The sequence below is a fragment of the Neopelma chrysocephalum genome, unplaced genomic scaffold (genome assembly GCF_003984885.1).
Source record: "Neopelma chrysocephalum unplaced genomic scaffold, ASM398488v2 Primary Assembly neopelma1_66, whole genome shotgun sequence".
NCBI classification, from domain to species: Eukaryota; Metazoa; Chordata; class Aves; order Passeriformes; family Pipridae; genus Neopelma; species Neopelma chrysocephalum.
The window spans coordinates 1,433,675-1,457,352 of NW_020897725.1; the positions used below are offsets into that span (position 1 = coordinate 1,433,675).

The following is a 23,678-nucleotide window of genomic DNA, read 5'->3' on the forward strand; positions in this document are numbered from 1 at the left end:
TGAAAATGAAAATGAAAATGAAAATGAAAATGAAAATGAAAATGAAAAAAAAAAGAGGGAGAAATAAAACCCCAGAAAAACAAGTTATGTAAATGAAAAACAATTACTCACCGCCAACCAACCTATGTCCAGCTGATTCCTAAATAATGTCCCTTTTAGATTTCCCTTTAGTTTGCATGCTGAGCATGAGACAACACCATATTATATGGAATATCCCTTTTTAACTTTTAAGGGCTAGCTCATACTGTGTAAACTTCCTTTACATCAGTAGAATTCCATGACTTTAGGAAAGTACAAGGAAATGTCATGGGTTTGCAAAGGCAGCAAATACATAAGTCTTTCCCTTCCTTACTAATTGCTATCAGAATAAATGGAGAAGAAAATAGGACCAACGAGGTCTATACCAGCAACATTCATATTTTCCCTCTGGTTGTCTTTACAGATTATTGAATATTTTCATATTTAATTAATAGCAAATATTTCTGTTCCTCGAGCCATGTAGAGGCAGTTATGAAAGTTACTATTGATTATATATTTGCAAGTCTGTATGTTCCTTTTTACTGTGTTATGACCTTGGACAGATTCGTCTGAGACAGGTAGATGGCTCTACTATGGTCTATTATACAAAGATTCAGTCAAAAAATTTTTTCATTTCCAATATTGGACGCCTACATTCTAGCAAATCATTTCATCTTGCAGGACCCTAAATACACACAAGTCAACATGGCCTACTGTATCAAATAAAAATAAATTTTAAATTCTGGATATAACACATATATATGCTGTTAAGTTTTGCCACTGCATCATTATTTTTGAAACCTGTAAACTACTGTCTCAATTTTGTTCATAGAATCATAGACACATAGAATGGTTTTGGTTGGAAAGGACCTTAAAGATGCTCTAGTTCCATTACCCCGTGCCATCGGCAGCAAACCTTCTGCTAGACCAGGTTACTTAGAGCCCCCATCCAGCCTAGTCTTGAACACCTTCAGGGATGGGGAGCCCGCAGCCTCTCTGGGAAACCTGTTCCAGTACTTCACTGCCCTCACAGTAAAGAATTTCTGCCTAATATCTAAACTAAACCTATCCTCCTTCAGCTTATGGGCATTCTCCCTTGTCCTATCACTATAAGGGCCTTCCCAGCCTTCTTGTAAGCCCCCTCTACGTACTGGAAGGAATCATGCAATCAACATTATCATGTGTCAGGTATATGAAATCATATTAGAAGCTTTATCTTAAGTTAGTAAGGTTATAACATTATACACATTATCATAATCTTAGGCAAAACAAAAACATTACCAGGTACAAAACTACAAGGGATTCCAACAGATTAAAATTTGCACTCATGCATTGAACTTTTCAAATAGATAGAAATATAATTTTACTTACCTTTGTATTCTAGATGGAATCCAGTAAAACTAACAGATCCATCACTCCGAAAAGCCAGATGCATAGTATTTGAACTGCTTTCTATCCTCTCTGGCAGCTTGCTATCTTGAAAGCTCCCAATTAGTGGGCTATTACTGTCTGGTCCATCATAGATATAAAGAAAGTCATAATTTGGTTCTATACTAAAGCTGGAGAACAAAAAAAAAAAAAAGAGAGAGAGAAATGTTAGATAGAATATGCTTTAAGATTTTCACTCTTATTAGCTTAAATTTGAAGTTTATTACCACTGTTTTCATAAAAGGAAAACAAAGTTTCCACTGTCAGAAAAAAAGGTTTGTAGAAGTGTTTTAGTAGAAAAAAAGAAATACCAAAGAAATACCAAATTTTTCGTTTTTCTCTTTAGAAATGATTGTTTGCTGCTAACCAGAAAAAACACCCCACAACCCAAATGTTTTTAAATGGAAAAAAAATTAATAGCATATTTCTAAAGCTTTAGAAAAAAAAAATGTAGACCTATTCGAACTCTTTGCAGAAATGCTTTATGATATAATGCAGTGAGCTGTGGAGTAGAGAATACACAGCTTCTAATCAGACTGAAACACTTTCACACAGCCAGGTGATGATCTTCCCGCAACTTTGAGAGCAGGAAGCATTTTGCCTATAATCAGTTTAAATAAAAAGATGCAGTATTAAAACCTCATCTTTTCTTTTGAAAGAAATTATAGTTAGTTAACTAAGTTAATTAGTTAAGTTTGAATTTAATTTTAAGTTAAGGGTGAGAGTTAACCAATTTTACTTATAAGATTGTCCCTTTTAAAAAAAGATACTTAGTGAAAGAATGAAAATCCAAACTATGTTATCTCTACTTGAAAGTAGCCCCTGATTAAAATAAGTGTAGGTATTGAAGACCTCATAGAGCTCCTTTTTTAATATTTGGGTTATTTCAAAAATATTTCCTTACAAAAGAAATGCAAAAGTTAACACCTTTGATTGTTAAAGTGCCATAGTTTGTCCTGAGTTTAAAAGGATTATCTGGATTAAGTTCCACCCAAAAGCCTTTTTAACATCACTTAGTAGAGTGTTCAAAGTTTCTCACTCTGAAACTGTCTGTGTGTCATAAATGAGGCAATTCTCAGTAAGGATGCACTCTGACCAAGACTAAGCTTCTCAGCTTCTGTCAAAAACCATAGCAATTGACCAGATTTTAAGATATTTAATGTGGTAATATTTGGGATTTATAAACTGTTCATATACTATATTGAGTCACACTGTAAAATATTATTTTTATTCTAAGATGGGGGTTCTCTTATATCTAAATGTACAATATAAATAGCAGAATATTCTTAAATATCTTAAGCTCACGATATTTAACCAAATAAAACAACATGTGCTACTGCAAAATAGAAAGTTCCTTCGCAACTTACATTCTGAAATCACCAACAAAATTAAATAATAAATTATGTAAATATAATTGAACAGCTATTTCCCTAGAATGAATTCACTAAAACACATATTATAACACTGAGCACCAAGAACAGAAAACTATATGACCTGCCTCACTAAAGAAGTCATCACATTAGCACTGATCAGAACAATAAAGACACTATTATAGAACATTTAGCATAAGAAGAATTTAAATTTGATGGGATATCACAAGAACCATTTTTACCTTTTCTGTGACATATTCCCCAGTTGGAATGTATAGTTTTCATACATAATAGATATACTAATTTGCATCCTGTGTTACATACAATGCATACAACAAAAGTTCCTCTGTGGACCTATGAAGGTCAATTTAATCTTGCATTGTAATTAAAGAAAATTCTAGAAAAATTCCATCTAATAACCAGAACATCAGGAAGTGTCTTATTGAAGGATCTTGAAATGATATGGACTAATAAAACTAAATTTAAAGACAGCTATTGAAATTTTGCCTATATAGTTGGTGTCTCAAACAAAATGTGGTGAATCAATAGGTTTCACCATTAAAGACCATCCTGGGTTGCAGAGTTGAATGAGTTACTCCATCCATTCTGCCTTCTCAGGAATTGAATCTTATAAATTGAGCATTTCAACATTAGCCAGTGCAAACAGAGTGCTTTTAAGTAAACAGGAGCAATGAGTTCCCAAGCTCCACTGATCTGTGTATTGAGTACTTTTACGTACTTGTTGTGACTGTTAACAAAGATAACAATTACTAATCAGTTTGATAGTCATGTTAAGTATACATATACTCTGAACAACACCAATAATGAAGTTATAAACGTGACTTTAAAAATTATGAGTAAGTAGCAGATTACCTGATAAATGCTAATGATATAACATAATCATTATTTACAGTGATAGTCCAGTCACAATCTCTGCTGTGGGGATAAGGATGAGGGAAGTTTGGTGAAAGTATAAAACCTGATGAGCCAGTCAGGTTTCCTCCACAGGGAGCTGTGAACAAAAATAGATTGAATTTGAGAAAAGAAGGTAAGAAATAAAGAAGCAAGTAACAGTAATCTGTTCACTGACATTTAATGTCCTCCAAAAGTTAAATAAATAACAACTGAAGGATTTACAAAGCTTTAATAGAAACAAAAAACCTCCATATATTCACATTTTGCCTTAGACCAGTTGTAATACTACTAAGTGAAACACTTGGTTTTGAACTCTGTATCACTTTATTTGCTTGCATAATATTATGTCAAGGCTTTTCTGTATATTCTGTGAACTTGAAAAATGCTCTGGCTACAGACTTCAAAAACTTGACTGGATAAGCTTTCCACTTTCTACTTCTTATTAAAGGCATTCTACAGGAAGCTTCTTAGGCTATGATATATGATCTACTTACATCGATAATGTAATTACCTGTCTTTTCACCAGACAAAACTCACTAGTAATTCAGATCCAGATGGATAAAATATAAATTAAAAAAAAATTAAAATAATTGCAGTCTTCAAACTCAGAGATAGATAAAGTAGCTTTCAAGAACAATCAGAGTAAAACAACCACATTTGTCTATGTGATTTAGAAGTTCCTAAAAGTTGTGGGGTTTTGGTCCAGAAACATAAATAGTAAAAAGAATGAAAGTATAAATAAATTTTGTTCTTCAGCATTCCTTGTGGAAGCTTTCATGTCTCAGCAAGAGAATGAACATGTTTTCTAAAGATTTTTTTGAAAGAACTTCTTAAAATTTTATTCAAAAAATTCTAGATAAGATTTATAAAGAATTATCATTTTGCAAACTTTAATTCTACTAAGTGATCACCTGCAGTTCCCAGGTAAGTAATTGATCACTCAGGTTTTCTGTAACACAGATTCTGTAATTGTGAGCTCTAAGGTTATTTAAATCATTTATAGAATCATATAGATCGAGTCCAACTGTAAACCTACCACTGCCAAGTCCACCACCAAACCATGTCCCTAAATGACACATCTACACATCTTTTAAATACTTCCAGGGATGAGGACTCAACCACTTCCCTTGTCAGCCTGTTCCAATGCTTGGTAACCCTTTTGGTGAAGAAATTTTTCCTGCTACCCATCTAAACCTCCCCTGGTACAACTTGAGGCCATTTCCTCTCATCCTGTCATTTGTTACTTGGGAGAAGAAATGAACACCCACCTCACTACAACCACCTTTCAGGTAGTTGTACAGAGCAAGAAGGTTTTTCCCTGAGCTTTCCTTTCTCTGGACTACACAACCCCAACTTCCTCAGCTGATCTTCATGAGGCTTGACCCTTAACCAGCTTTGCTACCTTTCTCTAGACTCACTCCAGCACCTCAATGTCTTTCTTGTAGTGAGGGCCCCACAACTGAACACAGGATTCAAGATGCAACCTCACCAGAGCCAGGTGCAGGGGGACAGTCACTGCCCTCACACTGCTGGCCACACCATTTCTGATATAAACCAGGATGCCATTGGCCACATTGGCCACCTGGGCACACTGCAGGCTCATGCTCAGTCGGCTGTCGATCAATGCCCCCAGGTCCTTTTCCAACCACTCTTCCCCCAGCCTGTAGCAATGCATGGGATTGTTGAGACCAGAGTGCAGGATCCAGCATTCATCTTATCAAATCTCATACCATTGGCATGACCCATTGATCCAGCCTGTCCAGACCCCTCTGCAGGGCCTTCCTACCCTCCAACAGATCAACAATCCTGCACAACTTAGTGTCGTCTGTGAACTAACTGAAGGTGTGCTCGATCCTCTCTCCCAGATCATCAATAATGTTAAACAGGACTGGCCCCAGTACTGAGTCCTGGAAAACAACTCTAGTGACTATCAACCAACTGTATGTAAATCCATTCACCATGACTCTGGGCCCAGCCATCCAGCCAGTAGTTTACCCAGTGAAGAGTTCATGTGTCCAACCCATGAACAGTCAGTTTCTCCATGAGAATGCTGTAGGAAATGCTATCAAAGTCTTTACTACACTCTAGGTAGTCAACATTCCCAAGCAAGGTCCTTGTCATACAAGGAGATCATGTTAGTTGTTCAGGACCTGCCTTTAATAAACCAATGCTGTCTGGGCCTGATCCCCTGGTTGTCCTGTATGTGCTGCATGATGGCACTCAAGGTGATGTGTACAGATCAAGATGATATGTACAGGTATTATTCAACCTAGTGGGAAATACACACAATATTTCCTTATGTCATGAGAAATACTGTCTCCAGTTCTGGGGCCCCCAGCACAAGAAAGACATTGACCTGTCAGAGCCAGTCCAGAGAAGGAATGATCAGAGGGGTGGAACACCTCTCCTATGAAGACAGGCTGAGACAGATGGAATTGTTGTGCCTGAAGAAGAGAAGGCTCTGGGAGACTTTACAGCAGCCTTCCAGTGCCTAAAGGGGACCTACAAGAGAGCTGGACAGGGACTTTTGACAAGGTCATTCAGTGACAGGACAAGGGAGAAGGGTTTTAAATTGAAAGGTAAGTTTAGGAAGAGATTATTTACTATGAGGGTGGTGAAATACTGGAACACATTGTCCAGAGAAGTTGTGGATACCCCATCCCTGGAAGTGTTCAAGGTCAAGCTGGATGGGGCTTTGAGTAATCTGGTCTAATGGAAGGTGTCCCTGCCCATGGTGGGAACTAGATGGTCCATCCCAAACCATTCTATAATTCTATGATTCTATGATTCTATAATTCTATGATTCTATAAATTAAATCACAAGTAATTTATGAATTCAAGTGCTGCAAGTAGAATGCTTTAGTAGATTAATGCATATACAGTTGTAGTCCATATGAGTGTAATCTTTCTACATTTTATATATTTTTTATATTAAAAGGGAGTCATGAATAGTGAAACTAACTCAAAACAAAAAAAAAATAGAATCTTCATTTACTTTTTTTATTACAAGTCATATGAATTCCGAAATCATCAATTTGTGTGAAAACAGTTAGAAGCTGAAACAACTCCTTGCTTGAGGAACACAAAATTATCATGAATCAATAGTGCTAGTAAATGCATAAAATATATCTTCCAGGTCTAGTACAATTTGTTTTGTTTTTCTTAATAGCTGCCAAATACAATTTTTATCACAATAAATCCCTCAGATGGTTTCAGTTGCTAGGGAAAATTTCATTAGCTACAAGGGAACAGACTGGAGAAGTTTCATTTAGTATAAAACATTTACTTAGTTTACAAGAAGCATAATAATTGCAATTTCTCTGTCTTCAAAAAATTAAAATTGGTATTGTTTAGGAACATCTGTCATTTAATATTCTTTTGTCACAATTCTGAAATAAGTAAAATGAAATTATTACAAAATGATATGCATCCTTTAACTGTAAAAGAGGTCCCCGCAACCTTCTCTCTTGTTGAAGTAAAAGTTCATGCAAAAGAGGAGCTGTGAGGTTATATGGAATGTAAAGGCTGCTCATCAGCTGGAACTACTGTTCTTCAGTATAACCCTGTAGACTCCTCCCCTTCAAGTGCTGTAATAGTTCTGGTTGCACTGTCTGCATATCTCAAGAATGAAAATTTAAAGAGTACCAAAGAGGATATTTAGGTCATTCACTGTAATCAAGCTTCACTGAAATGACCACTAAATTGTATGAGTCTGCTGATATTTTTGAGGTATCTTGAACGGACATATGATGATACAAAGAAGTTAAACTGCTATGTCCTTGTTTCACACTATTTTCTGCTGATGTCTGCATTCATGGTACTTTCCTGATGTCTTGATTTAATTTAGTTATCTGTTAGTTCATTGATAGGACATTTTCGTATTAGTAACTTCTTTTTTATGTACTTATTCTTTCTTTACACACATTAGCAGTTACATTTTCTGTTTACAGTGAGACTGATTCTTTCATTTAAACTGTCCCAAGGTCTAGTTGATAGTCAAAAAGTCTCTCCAGGTAATAAATGAAGGTAGACAGCCAAAACGTATTTTATTTCAAACTATGCCATTAACAGCAGCAAAAAAATCCAACCAAACAGAAAAAACCCATCTTCAATTTTATAGAATATCTCTCAGATAGAATATTCTTTAGATACATCAGTTTCAAGTTATTTTAATTTTTAGTTCATTAGATACTAAGTTGAGAATGTTAACACCATCTAATGAAAAATTATGCTTCTTTTTCCACTTTACCATCTTCTCTAAAGTTCTTCATAGACATTCTCTTCCTCTTTGTGCTTTAATTAAATTTTCATGTGCTTCAGAATCCATAATTTTCTGGATTTAATGTGTGGAAAGTTATTATTAAGTGCCATAACCTTATTTTTAACTGAGGAGAGACCAGTTCTGAAAACAGAGTTTAAAGAACACCTACCTTTTACAAGTATTGGACATAAGACATAGGACTGAACAAATATAACAACCCCTTTAGAAAGAGAGGTAAATGTCAATATGCTATGAAAAATATAATTTTTCTGTGTTATGCAGTGAAAACTAGATGTAGGTTATGTCAGCCTCCCTTTATAAACCTCTGTGTAGACAGAGTCGTAAGCAAGCACTGTGTCTAACTCTCTCTCTGCTGATCTTAGCATTCATTTTTTCTATGGGAGGAAGTACAGGTTGGGTTCCTTTTATTTAAAATCTATTTAATTTCTCTAGAAGGCAAGAAACTATTATTCACCAGCTTTCTGTCCTTTATTTATTTATTCTTTAAATTACTTCTTAACAAAACAAACAGAACGTACGTGGTATTTTTGTTGGGTTTTTTTTCTAATAAGAGCTATTAAATAAAGAATCGTAGAAAGGTTTGAGTTGGAAAGAACTTTAAATATCATCTAGTCAAAACCCATTGTTATGAGTAGGAACGTCTTCAAATAGATCAGGTTGCTGAGAGCCCTGTCCAATCTGACCTTGAATGTTTCCAGTGATGGGACATACACGACTCCCTGGGCAACCTGTTTCAGTACTTCAACTACCCTAACTGTAAAAATTTTCTTCCATATATCTAGCCTGAAGACAAATTTAAATAATCATAATGAAATATGAAATAACTGCTGAAATTTTACTTTATATTAGTGTCATATGGATCACATTTTTTAGGAAAGCACCACAGGAATTAACTGTTTACAAGGTCTTTTAATGAGAAAAACAACAGAAACTAGCAAAACCAAGCCACAATTTAAAAAAAAATATATAATTGCCTATGAATTTCTGAAGAAAGTCAGAAATTTCTGGGAGACAGTCTATACCTTCCCTAAATGTATAGTTAACCTGAATCCCAAAATGACTTTTTGCAAGCCACTATTTTTAATATTGTCACTGAGAAAACTAAGCAAACACAATCATTTAAAGTTCTGGTATCTAGACACGATTGGATCCAGAAAATCTTTGGAATGGAAGATATCTAGCTATTTTTTGCACCGCAGGCATAAGCCAAAGGACTGTCTTTTGGTAGAGGCATGCTCTCAAATTTATGGTTTTTCAGAATATCTTCAGTATAGAAGAGTTTCTAATTATTATCTGTCATTCAAATGCATGAATAGCTCTTTGTAATTTTCCCATTGCGACTACCTTTAAAATGAAGATGTTCTTAAAATTTTGTTACAACCAAGACACTCCCACAGGTAGGAACAATTAACAAATACATTTTAGTTTTGAGCATTAATAATAAGGAGGTTCGAAAAGACACTTTGAAGTGTAAAGAGCTAATAAAATAAATCTAGAACACGGTACAAGTGTACACCTCAGGAATTATCCCTGCCTCTTATCTTCCATCAAAATTATGTTTCTTTTTTCCTAAGGCTTTGATAAACCATGATGATGTTGAAGTTATGTGTAGAGTAAGTATCGTAGTTTTGATTTACAGGCATGGAAAGAACATTAACGAATACATTACAAGTTCGGGAAAAAAAATCAATGAACCTCAAGGTGTACTGAACTACAACACACAATTTTGAAAGCTCTTGGCTCTAAGGCAAGATTTGCACACTCTGCTTTAGTCTATTAGCAGTTCATATTCCCCAGCAATGTATCATTATAGGAAATCAATAGAAGATAACTTCATGCTTGATATTTGGGGAAATAAATCACCATAATAAGAATTCCTGCTACTCTATACACAGTAGGTGTTTGTGCATAAAGCATGGAAATTACCAGTATTAGGTAAATGGATGCGTGTAGTTAAAAAACAAGTGTATGCATATTAACACGTGGTAAGGACAGAATGTCAGGTGAGCACTTACATTTAATGTATTTAATGATATCATCAACTCAAGAGTGATAATGATTAAAACTCCAAGTACTGCTTTATAAAAGGGTAATTATTTTTCAGTTGAAAAGTATATTTTAAACCCAACAATATCAAATAAGGCCAGCATGACAGAATATATTAACTATAAGGTCTCTTCCTAGAGCCCTGGAATTCATTTTACTTTTTCACTTAGACACCTACAGATGTTCAGTTAGTGTTATAAATACATATTTTCACATATAAAAATTATAAGAGATAAACAATAAAATATTTCTTTACTGAAGTCTTCAAGCAAATAGTCTAGACAGTTCTTGTCCTCAAGCCCATACACTCGCACTACATAGGAAAGCATAGTAAGAAGAGTAAGAATAGAGAAAATAACACTTTGACAGGTTAAGTAGAACAGCCGAGACACCAAGTCAGTACTGTAATATGTTTGCAAACACCTGTCTGCAGCCATGCCTAAACAGGGGAGGTGGTGTGCATACATGCATATGAAAATAGAATGCAGACTTTATTTGCAACAGCTAGGGTCAAGTTAAGTTTGTCAAAGGAAAGAGAGTTTTTGAAAGCTAAACAGTGCTCCCAGCAGTTGCAATCTCTGGCAAGTTCCTCCCTGAAATATTTGTCCAAGACAAGACTAGCAGGGATAGTAGTCATTGACATAGACCTTCTTGTTTTCTCTGTCACAGATCATCAAAGTATAAATGATACGACCCTGAGAGGAAAAGGATGAGAACTATTATACTAGCAACTATAGAGGAAAGGTTTTGGTTATGTCCATCAGGGCTTTATGCAAAATAATTTCTCAGATATGCAGTACTTGTATGTTCGTCAAAGCAAGTTCCTAGAGCAGTGTGATTCATTACATCAGGATTTCTATTTTTAGGAAAGCATTATTTGATTTTTTTCTTCATACCTATACAGACTGGTGGGTTGGGCTGCCAGAAGTACCGATTTTCTACCTGAATGCAGGTTATTCTCTCATCTCCTTGAAGTTCATAGCCAGGGTCACACTGAAAAATGACAGTGTCTCCAGGTTCTCTTCCATCCCCATTTCTAGTTCCATTCATGGGGACTCCAGGATCACGGCAGGCAGTGGCTACAGAACCTAGCAGCAAAATAAAAAATAAAAATAAATTTTTGAAAAAAGTAATCTTTTCAATGCATTTTGCCCCATTACATTTTTCTAATCAGGAGGCTCTGCAAATTCAAAATTTTCCTAATCACTTCTAAAATTTTGAGAAATCCTCCAAATTGAGAAATCTGCTGCTTTTATACTATTAATTTTTGCTGCCTCCTTTAGGTATTAAAAGTGCCTAATTTTTCTTTTAATTATTTTTGTTTAAATTCTGTGGACCACTGCAATATGTAAAAAGGAAAGTAGGAGATTTCCTAGTACCCTGGACATGTAGCACTTTTAACTTAGAGTGATTTATAATATGAATAATGGAAAAAAAATAATGGAAAAAACAGATTAAGAATTTCAGATTTTCCAATAAGGTACGCTTGTATATATTTTCAATTCTCCACAATTCTGTAGGTTATAAATATATGTATGGTGTAACATTTAGGAGTGACCTTGGAAGTAAATTTCATTGATCGCTCATATCCATACCCTTGCACATGACCTATCTGCAATGCTAGACCTTTAAATTAATATCAAAGAAATAACACAAAAAATACACATAGATTTAGTCTGATAGAATAGACAGCTATATATAATGCATAAATACAGATTATTATTAAGACAACAAACAATCACAATGACTACAAGGGAAATATGAGAAATGTATAGATATTATCCCCATACTTAATATATTCTGATCAACATATTATTTAATATATTATGCACCAAAATATGTAAGCCTAAGTAAAAGGTAAGCACTTCAATGTTTATATAAGTAAATTTTATTTCCTACTTACATTATAGAACTGAAACATGTATTATAAATAAATACCAAATGTCAGATTTGCCTGTGGAACTAGTCCTGTTGAGCTCAGCAATCTGTGCAACATAAATACAAAGTGGCAGTACTGAGATTTAATTCAGATGCCCTCTTTCTGGGGAGGTAATATCAGCAGACAGTAATCTATTTTTCCAAAATGCATGGGGGTTATGTATTTACAATGTTTTTGAAGAGCAAATCTTGGTCTATATAGGTTATTTCTTTAAAAAAAACAAAAACACAAGTACCTTTCTTTCCAAAATATACTTAACACAACATAAAAGAATAAGATCTATAAAGTCATGGGGTTTTTTATGGAGCTGTTTTTCCACATAAGAATACTGATTACAGGGGAGAAAAGTCCCCACAAAAACATCCTCAAGAAAAATCAACTGCGAACAGAAGTAAGGGAAATTTTTCCTCCTTAGTCCTCAAACATTAAAGAAATATTTCGTTAAAATGTTAACTACTGGATAATAAATGAAAGATAACGATTTTTTTAAATTGCCATGCAATTTTTTTAAATTTCTGCTTTAGACACAATGGTCATGACTCTTATTTATATCTTTAAATATGCTGCTGAGTTTTAATTTAGAAAAAATATTACTGAAATATGAAATTACTAAATTCATTGCACTATACTAGCAGAATAAGATACTGGATCTAGATTACACTGGAACAAAATGTCATCAAATATGAAAAGGGTCAGATCAGAAGTAAAAGAAAAAAACCCTTGAGGTAAACTTAGACTGAAGCAAGTAGTAAAACCCAGTCATATATTTATCTGCATCCCTCCCTGCTGCGAACACAGGACAAACTGTGTTTGGTGTTGGCCAGTCAGAGCAGTCCACATTGGAAAGAAAGTGTGTTGTGCCCACTTAAATACTACCTGCCTTGAATTTTACCATAAACAAGAAAAACACTCCGATTCATCTAAAACATGCTGGTATCAATTCCAGAAGAATGGGAGCTGATACTTACCCAGAATTTGTAATCAGTCTTGGAGGGCCAAAGAGACAAAGCTGTTGTTGTAAAATTTGTTATTGTCTGTAAATCACATTGCTCTTACTAGATTGCATTGTTCTACAAAGAAATTGTGTATGGCTGAAAAAGATGCTAAGGGGGCACACAGACCTATTTAGATTTTCTGATACAATCTGGTTGGGTGTTTTAATCACTTAGTAATATCTATGCAAATTCACTTTACAATATGAGATCTATATCCCAAGCTTATAACCTTTCCCTTATTTGCCATCTTGCATGCTTGCATGCTTGTTCAACCTACTTCTTGCTCTTTTGGCTCTGTAGCCAAATTGGTGAAACATGGATTGGATACATGGTGTATGAAAAGGATGGAAAACAGGCTGATCTGCCAGGTTCAAAGACTGCCCATGATCCAAACCCTAGGCAGGAGCTGATTAGCAGCAGTGTCCCTCAGGGGTGGATGTTGACTTCAATATTCATTAAAGATGAGGACAATGAGACAGAGTAAACTCTTGGCAGGTTTACAGACACTGGAGGATCAGTTGATATGCTCTAGTGCAGGAATGCTGTTTAGGGAGGTCTCAATAGGCTGGAGAAAAAGGCTGATAGAAACTTCATAAAATTCAAAAAAGGAAATGCAGAATCCTGCATCTGGGGCAAATCATTCCCAAGAAACAATTTACTAGAAAGCAGTTTTACAGAAAAGAAATAGAGAAGACAAGAATTCTTCTAGGGAGTGTGTATACGGCAAAAGCACGAACACAGCGTTTAGAAGTTGTAACAAGCAAAAATCCAGCTGCATAAAAGAAAACACTGGTTCACTGCAAGTGTGGTCAAATATCATGATTTTTGTTTTTTTGTTTTTTTTACAGAGGGGTTGTTTTATGTCCAACCTTGGAGATATTCAAAGCCAAACACAGGTTGATCTGTTTGACTAGAGCATAAGTGGTAGAGTTCTTTGTTATTAAATCAATAAAAAGAATACATCACATTTTATTCTATCACAATAACTGGAAACTGAGAGTATGGAAAATACTTATGGTCAAATTGCCTTGAATAACTAGTGAGGTACAATTTGTAAATGTAATCAATTACATAGCTGTTAAAATACATTTTTGATGGCAAATAGACAAACTCCAAAATGTGTCTATTACCTGGTATATGCAGCACGATCAGTGCAAGAGTAACTCTGTGTGTAGCATAAACCCGTGTGTGATCATATGAGAGCTTTTTTCCTCTAATGAAGGTAGAGAAATGCAGAAACATGCTTTATTTTTTCTTTGGGCACTGCTAGTTTAGAATAATCACACCACAATAAGCCAAACCATTTGTGCTAGATTAGGAATTCAAAGAGACAATTCTTGATAAAAACTCCAGCATTATGACAGGGATGAGTGGGACTAATTTTTAAACTGTTCAGTGGGTGAGAGATTACTGAACATATTAGACACACAGAGCTTGCATGACTTTCTACATGATCAGAGTGACAGAAAGTGTTTCAATGTAGTTATTACACACTTCTGAGCTGAGTGTGTTCATGAAATATAACTCCAGATTGTGTCTGGGTTTACAATGGGGCATAGTTTTAGAGCAATGTATTGTTTTCATTTGCATAAAACTAAATTGGAAGATCCATTTCTGAACTACAGTAGAACACTTTGAACTACCCGTGAACAGTGTTGCCAGCAGTAGTTCAGTACCAGTTGTTTCAATCTATATATCAGTTCCACTTGATCTACATTATTTGTGCACAGAGAAATAACCAAAGGCCCCACAAGTGAGACTTAATATCTCAGATATCCATATAACACATTCTCTAATGCAGACTTTGAATATGAGACCACTAATCCTCCAGAAAACATGTGTCAATGCTCAGGCAGAAGTAATATTTACTCTGGAGAGTTACTTATCTTGCTCCATTCCTGCTATATGACTCAAAGGAAGAGGGGCAGAACCTTGTTTTGTAGTTTCATGGCAGCCAAGCCATGCAAAAAATTCAGCTCCCCTCCCCCCCCAAATTGTTTGGATTTGTCCTAAGAGCATTCATATGAACAGATGCATATGTTCTGAGCAGTTGAGAGGAGGGAGTATTTTAAATTATCTTTTTACTTGCTGTACAATACTATGCAAATGCTCCTACAGAGCCACTGAAGTTGTTAAACCCAGAAAAGGTGTAAACACAGATCTATCTACAAATGTCCTTTATGTGGGATATAAAAACATTTTGACACATCTTTTTAATAATAAGGCACAAAAATACCTTTAAGTCCTAAATCAGATAATTAAATATTTTAAGTTGATAACTCCTGTCTCAAAAAACGTTACTGTCAGGGTCAAAAGGTTTCTGATAGTTTATAAGCCCAGGCAATTTAAGATGTGACTGAAATGTCCTAAAAGGACATCTCCATTTTCATGCAGGAAAGATACTTTGAAACATGGCATTGAAAGTGTGACAAGGTTGCAATAAACTAGACCGATTCTGGGATCAATATAATAAATGTCTCGGAATTTCTTGCTGTTAACAGTGATTTCTAAATTTAATGTTCTAATGCATGCCAAGTCCAATATCAGTAAGGAGTCCTAATCCCCACCCTGAAGAATTAGAGAAGATTCTTCTCAACACAGAATCAGGCCAGAAGCTCTAAGCTTTCCAAATTTCAAGCCCTCCATAGTACACAGCGTGTTAAAAAAAATTATTAACTTCTTTAAACCAACATGTTCTTCCAAACTTCTATCACTTTAAATAAAGGCTTTCCAGTATTGCTGGTCTTTCAAACTTGCGCTGGCCTGAACCAATCCTGACAGATTGCACCTTCAAAATGCGAGCTGCCTCAAAATCCATGTAATACCTTTACCCGTACGGACACTGCAGTCTCCCTGCATCTCTAATGCTTTTTGAGAACCAGGTCAGTCTGGTATTTGCTACCTCAAATCCAACCTTCTATACAACTTTTCCTGAAAAAGAAATAATAAAATATCTACAGGGTTTTCATTGTCTTCTACCGACAGAAACACTGCTTATAATTTTTTTAATCTATTTTTAGCTTTTATTTCTGCTGTAGATCTAACAGGGATTTAGGAGAATAGTTGATATAATTCTTAAGTAAATTCTAACCACAGACTCTGTTTGTTGATTTTACATGACTTCATAGATTCTTTCTAAGTTTGTCAGTCATTGTTTGAAGATTAAAATGGGAAAATATTAAGAATAAAGTACAGAATCTGAATTTCATTTGGGACAATGTACCCCTTCAAGAAACAAAGTTTAACATCTTGCACAACCAGGGTTTTCTATGTTGTCTGGGCAGGTCTTTGTGTTAAGGAGCCACTCAGGCAGTCACACTTGCACCACCAGAGCTGAGATCAAGGCCCCTTTGCAGTTATACACCCCACACTCACACAGTCAGAGTTTCCTTCCTGGCTCAACCCTGGGTTTCTGTAGCAGAGTCTCAGATCTCAACTGAACTTGTTTGAAAAGTCTCGTTTACACTGTAACCTGGTATAGTGTCATATCTTTTTTTGGGGGAGTGGGAACAGTAGACATCAAGTTCTTTTTTAAGAGACCAATTTCACTATCAGATAGGTTAGGTTTATAGACAGGTTACCAGATAGGATAGGTTATATATCTTACTACCAGATCCATTTTAGTTCTTAGACAGATAATAAACATAGGTGTTATGAGATAACATAATTTTATTTTTTCTTATTATTTTTGTTTTTGCCAATTTATACCAGTTGTTAAAACCATCCAGACTACTACACTTCTCTTACCATGTCTTATTGGACAACCTCATGAACTATTTTATTCCCAGTTCATAAGTGATCATCTTTTTCCATAAACATGAACTCTTCAGTTCAGAACATTTATTATTTCTTAAGCATTTACTTATAGCTTTGGCACTGAGTATGAAATCCAGCCCCAAGTAAATTAATTGACATATGGTTTCAGATAATTTCTAGAACTCAGCAGAAAATGGATACAGTGACAATATGTAATCATGCAGGCAATGCATTCCAGCTGGAAAGAAGTGTTTTGAAAATCTTAATTTCATTTAGATTGCATGTTTGGAACTATAGGGGTTTTAAAGCTTTTTATACTAGATCCATCCCTATGTCAGATGGCATACTTCTTTATGTGTGCATATGAATACAGTGAGATAGAAATAGCTTCTCAAAAAGAAGAAATGATGAGAATCTTGGACCACACACAAGGGCTACTCATGCAGTGAAAAATCTTACCAATGGTCATTCAGTTCTTAATACCACTTCTACTGAAAAGATCATTAAGATGATTTGAGTGAAAAAAAATCTCTGTTTAATTTGATTCCTTACAGAATAGTGCACAACCTGCTTTGTTGCAACTGTTAAGTTTATGGTTGCACAACAGAGAATACTGCTGGTTAGCCTTGTCCTTGAATAGAAGTCTTCTGAAGAGAAGGGGAGATTGCTTCTATCTTAAAAGTTAAATTTTCTATTTTGTATTTCAATATCACAAATTGTATATATATTACATTATAACTTCGCAGTTTCATAGCCCTATTAATATTTTGGTAGTTCTGAAAGATCGGGCCAAATTTGGAGCTCCTTACACTAGATATAGTAAGAAGGTGTTTAATCTGTCTGAATTAGCCAGTTTTTGTTAACTTTTTACTTTAAACCTTTTTCTTTCTTTTCTTTTTTTTTTCCTTTTTTGGTTTTTGTTTTTAATCGTGGACATTCATAGCTGTTTCTGATAGGAAAATAGTCCTCCTGAAGTCTCTAAATCCAAAGGACTCTCAAAGTTGAAAGAAATCAGTAAACTAGAGTATGAAAACATTTCAGATTAAAAACTCATTCTGCTATGGAATAGACATCAGGAAGAATAAATCCTATCTTACTGACTTCAGAAAAGTAAAAAATTACGTTAGGAAGTGATCCCTATACCAGCAATGTTAGGAAACAGCACTCTGAGAAAACAGTTAAATACCCCAGATGCAAATCACCTTAAGCTTAAAAGTGCCAGAATAGAGATCTTTGTTACTCAAAAGCTGAAGAAAAAAAAAACAAAAAAAAGCCAAACAAAAAAACCCCCAAAACAACAACAACAAAAGAACAAAAATAAAACAAAAAAACCAAAACAACACAAAACCCCAAACAAACAAACAGAACCAAAACACAAACAAACAAATGAAAAAAACAAAACAGGAGGGTGTTCGGTGTCAAAAGAATCTTCCCAAATGTGACTGTGCTGAATATGTCTGTCTTTGAACAAAAAAAATCCCACCAAAAAAAAGAACAATAAAAGAAACAACAAAAATAAAATCAAAAACAACAAAACAATAAAAAACCCCAACCAACCAACCAAAAAAATACACCAAGGAAAACAGCCAAGCAAAAAAGAAAAAATTGAACACAAAAATTTAGAAGACACTGTGATTACAAATCGCCACTAACCATAAATATAGAAAGCCGACTTGTAAGCATTTAATCTTTACAGCAATCAATGTAAGCAATATAATGCATTAAATTTTAGACTGGAAATTAATATTGCCAAACTTAAGCCGTCCATGTAGGTATCTGTGTCAAGTGTTCTAGGCTTTTTTCTGTAGTGTATAGAGGCAAGTAATTCCAAAGGGCTATTCACCCAGTCTTAAAATGAGGAGGGACAGCTGTAGTTTGACAGTAAATCCAAGCATTTTAAGGCATATCCTGTTATATAAGAAATTGCTGTCACATGATATAAAATACTGCTGGAGCATCTATTTACAAAAAACCTCCCAACGCTCAAAACATGTTTACAGGTTAGTTTTGTACTGGCTGCCTTATAATGCTCAAAAAATGCTCTATATTTTGTGCTGTTTAATTGGGCAGAAACGCAACTACACTCCTAGACCTGAGCTGAATGTATTCTGTAATGATGAGGGACTCAGTAGTGCAGCTATTAGCACTGAAATAATGGCTTATGAAAGATGAATACAGATCCTTCCTTTCTGAATAAAAGATAATTGGCACCTGAAATGTTAAAGTTAGTGGAGAGGAAACTTCCCTGTAATACCAGATTCAAAGGCCCTTACAATCTGTGGAAAGAATCTCACCAATTTCTTCTGATATTACACACTTCACACATATTAAAGGGATTAAACACATTGTTTTAAACATACACAGAATTATTATCACTGAATGTTTTGCACATTAGTGTTCTTAGTCAACTATTTTCAGTTCTCTGTCTTATTTCTCAGCTGACTGACATGACGCAATGTCAGTTAAAAAAAATGTTTCAATATGCCTAATATTTTGGCCTAACCCTGTTTAGGCATGTTTCATTATGTCTACTATTTCGGCATATCCCAACAACTCATGTCTCTGGCAAATACATGACTGTATCCTTCTCTTTCTCCTTCACTTTTCCTGATGGTCTAATTTTCTATTTTGTGCAGAATTTACTGATCAAAAGATGTTACTGCTGATTTCATTGCTGTTTTTCCAGTGTGTGTTGGGCTCCTCACGCTCTGTCTCTGACAGTTCAGAGAAAATATGCTGTAACAGGTACTTCCTGTTTGCATATTGCTTCTGGCCTGTTGTCAGCCTTTCACTCTTCTCTCAATTTAAGGACAGACCTCTGGCACCTCTTCTCTACAGCTACACTATTCAATCTATACATGGCATTTAGACATGTTCCAAAATCCTCATATTGCAATCCCACTGTTGTATCATCAAAGGTTCTTATTTTCCTTTTACACATATATACAAAGTTTTTAAAATATTCTGCTTTATTACACATCTTTTGGTACTCTATTTTTCAGGACTTTTGGGCTCTGTTTTCTGTCATATTACCTCACTCTCATCTCAAAGGAGAGTGAAGTTTAAATTAAGAGATTCTGTAGTGATCATTTGCAGATGTCCAACAAGAAAATGAAAGACATAAAAGACAATATTAGACCACGAGGCTGCTCTGCCTAGTGATGAGATGCAAAGTCATTTATTTCTTTGTTTACATTAGATGTATAAACCAAGCTGTACTTCCACTAGTCCTGGATACTTGATAGTGGTGAAAAGTACAGAAGCACAATCAGGCTGAGTTCCCGTATTTGATCTGAAATCTATCACTTTCCCTTCTTACCCTCAGAGTAATGCACAATCATATTAAATAAGAAAATTTGTCCTTGTCAACCATGAAACAGTCTCCAGTATTTCTTAGAAGTTCAGCATAAAATAGTTTCTTGCCCCTCTACTCCACTCTTGCCCCTCTACTACACTCTTGTGAGACCCCACCTAGAGTATTGCACCCAGCTCTGGGGTTCCTAGCACAGGAAGGACATCAGCCTGTTGAGCCAAATCCAGAGAAGGGCCACCAAGATGATTAGAGGATTAGAGGATTTCCTCCCCTTTGAGGAAAGGTTGAGAAAATTGGGATTGTTCACTCTGGAGAAGAGAAGGTTCCCAGGAGGCCTAGTTGTGGCCTTCCAGTACCTGAAGGGAGCCTATAGGAAACATGGAGAAACACTTTTGACAAGGGCATGTAATGACAGAACAAGGGGTAATGTCTTGAAACTGAAAAAGTGTAGGTTTCAATTAGATATTAGGAAGAAATTCTTTACTGTGAGGGTGGTGAGGCACTGGAACAGGTTGCCCAGAGAAGTTGTGGTTGTCCCATCCCTGGAGGTATTCAAGGCTGGTGTTCAAGGTGTTCAACCTGGTCTAGTGGAAGCTTTCCCTGCCCATGGCAGGGAAAGTTGGACTTAGATAATCTCTAATGTCCCTTCTAACCCAAACCATTCTCTAATTCCATGATTATTTTCTTACAGAGACTATGATAGTCTCTGACTATCCAGATAGTTCTACTATTCCAGACAAAAGCAACGAAAATAACCTTTTGATTTTTTTCTCTCCCCAAAAAAGCATCCTAACAAAAAGAAAGAAACAAGACAGACTAATTGACACAACTGGCAAGAAAAATCTCATAGTGAAACCTTTTTCCTTCAGATGCTCTAAATTTTATGAAACTAATAACAACTTCCATGCCTTTTAAAGGATTGTTTTGGGTAGCCCTAGATAGACAGAATTCTAATATTATCAGCTGTAATTTATAAAAATAATAATAATTTTTTTCTATTATTTATATAAAGTTTCAGCTTCTCTAGGCATTCTCTTCCACTTTTCCCCCTTTAATTTGGTGAAGGATGCTATCTCTCCTCTGTGTTACCAGATACAAATAGTTTTTCTACATGTATTGGATGGCTTATAAAATAGTCAAATATAAATTATACCACGCTATCAATGATGAAAATTTTCACTCTTTCAATAAATGACAGACGCAAAATTGTGTATGAACAGTTGATAAAATGAAATATTAAACTGTAAGGAACTAATAAGGAGGTTAATCCATTTTTGAAACATTTTTTGTTTAAGAAAAAGAAAATAATAGAGAAAAAATAATGCAATCAAAGTCTTAAAAAAGTTTGAACATAAAATATCTGTTGTCATTGAATGACATTCCTCTAGAGGTAAAAGGGCCGATAATCCTGTTAAATACTCTTATCCAATTTCACAAAATGGCAAGAGGAAAGTAAAAGCAGATACCTCCCCTGTGTGAGCTTTCTGTTTGTTAATTACACTGTAGCTAAAGTATGAAGACACCATCTGTTTCACTCAGACAACACTACATACTCAAAGGAAGTATATGAATACTTGAAACAAAGTTGCAAAGAATTACGTGGCTTTCCCCCATCTCCTCAAACATATTTTTTCCTCTTAGTGAAATAATATGTCCATACAGCAACAGTGTTATTCAGGTTGTGTAGCTATTTGCACATTATTTTTAAAACCTTAACTTAGGGGAAAAAAAAAGAATCTCTGTTATTCTAAGAATATACACCCAAACTGTGTATTTTCAGAAGGATCACAGTGATTTTGCAAATCTGGACTGAAGAGTAAGAGAAATGCTGAGGCAGTAAAACTTCATGGAACCTTTAAACTGTCATCATTAGATCTCAACAGACTGTAACAGCACAAAGAATTAAATAAAAAGCCTCTCTGTTCAGATGAAGTTCCAACCCTCTTTTAACATAAATCACTGCAAGTGCATCAGTAGCTGTTTTATAGAATTACTCCCATGTACCATCCATTTTTCGTTGTAACTCTGTTCTTATTCTTAACTCCATTCTTATTCTGTATCAATCTATTTTTCCATTGAACCATAATGACTGCCTGAATAAGTTCTGTGCATAATGATCTTCCCACTCTCTCTCTGGCCTCAACATTAAACAGGAGCATGTCTGAGAATGGAAAGCAGATATGTGAGACTCTCCCAAACAGGCTCTGGAAGGGGTAAGGTGGTAAAATGGTAATAATACCTTGGAGCCAAGGGAGTAAAAGCTCTATTCATGGCTTCAAAAACCAGGTGATGGAGCAGTAACACTCTTTCACTTTTTGCTCTCATTTACATAATTCATTCTTCCTTCAAATTACTATATGCACACACATGTATTTGTCATACACATAGAAAGAATAAGGGTAGGGTAAAACAAAGGCTAATACAACTACCAAGCACAGGAAGCACAACGAGGTAAATAATGTTAACATTAAGAGTCTCTGTGTCAACCCATGTTAGAAACATTGCTATTGCTACACAAAATTATAATATTAGAATAGATCTTGCCATTCTTGAAAGAAATATATATAAATTTCACTGACCAGAGGAAAAAGAAGGTCAAAATGGACCTCGCTCAATGATTTCTTCTGTTTCAGCAATAAAATGTATAAAGGGATTTAATAACAGTTAAGTAACTGTTTAGATTTGTCATCATGCTGCCTGTAATAAGATGATATAGCACCAGAAGGCAAAAGGGAGAAGGGCACTGCTGTTCCTGTAGTGCTCTTTCCTGTTTCATCCTACACAAGCACAGCAGGAATGAAAACTCCCCACAGATGTCTCTGAAAGCAGAAACTCTTATTGATTAGAAAAGGATGGAGCTTTTAACATGCCTACATCACCTCCTTTGCAAAAAACACCAGTCATAATTATGAGCATTCTGGCACTGCCCCAGCTGCTCTTGAAACAAAGCCAAAACTAGCAAAGAACATGGTATTTTATTGGTTTGAGGTTTTTTTGGTTTTGTTTTTGTTTGTTTTTTTTTAAGATGAAAATATAGCTTTACAACAAATCTATAAGCCTGTGCCAATTCTTTCCCTAAAAAAGTCAGAAATGTTGTCACTGATTTCAAGTGTTTCCAGCACTACAATTATCTGTAATTGAACTATCTTATAAAATAATTTTAAAATTAAATTAATCAACTTACTTGAAAACTGTATGGCGAATCCAGATTTGCTGATATAAAAATCTGTGTCAAACTGGATAGTTACTATGTTGAGTGTACTGTGAATGCCTTCAGGAACAAGGGAGCCACTAATTTCTTTGAGTAACATGTCGTTCTCAGGTGGACCATCCCAAACTCGTAGGATGTCATGGGATGCTTCAGTATCAAAAGCAAGAAATTGGAGGCTGAAAGAACAGCATGATTTTTTTGTCAGCTTTCATATTACTCGACAATATAACTTCAACAATAAAACTATACAAACAAAGAAAAAAAGCAAATAAAATTTAATTTCTAAGGGTGATTTTCTATAATGCTTCACACATTTATCTTTGAATGCATGAAATGCCAATACTAAAAATAATAAAACTAACAATATTTGAATTTATCCACTATGAAATAATGTATTACGTTAGC

The 23,678-nt window shown here is 35.1% G+C and overlaps 1 protein-coding gene across 6 annotated transcripts in view; it reads right to left on the minus strand.

Annotated features, from left to right (window-relative positions):
• Positions 1–23,678, minus strand: part of CSMD3 (CUB and Sushi multiple domains 3) — a 621,549-nt gene that overhangs the window by 178,982 nt on the left and 418,889 nt on the right. For all 6 annotated transcript variants that reach the window (XM_027684441.1, XM_027684440.1, XM_027684437.1 and 3 more), the window contains 4 exons: positions 23,247–23,449; positions 10,956–11,147; positions 3,690–3,828; positions 1,390–1,577 (listed from right to left, as the gene is read on the minus strand). In XM_027684441.1, the coding sequence (XP_027540242.1) occupies positions 1,390–1,577; positions 3,690–3,828; positions 10,956–11,147; positions 23,247–23,449 (722 nt within the window). The remainder of the gene's footprint in view (positions 1–1,389; positions 1,578–3,689; positions 3,829–10,955; positions 11,148–23,246; positions 23,450–23,678) is intronic.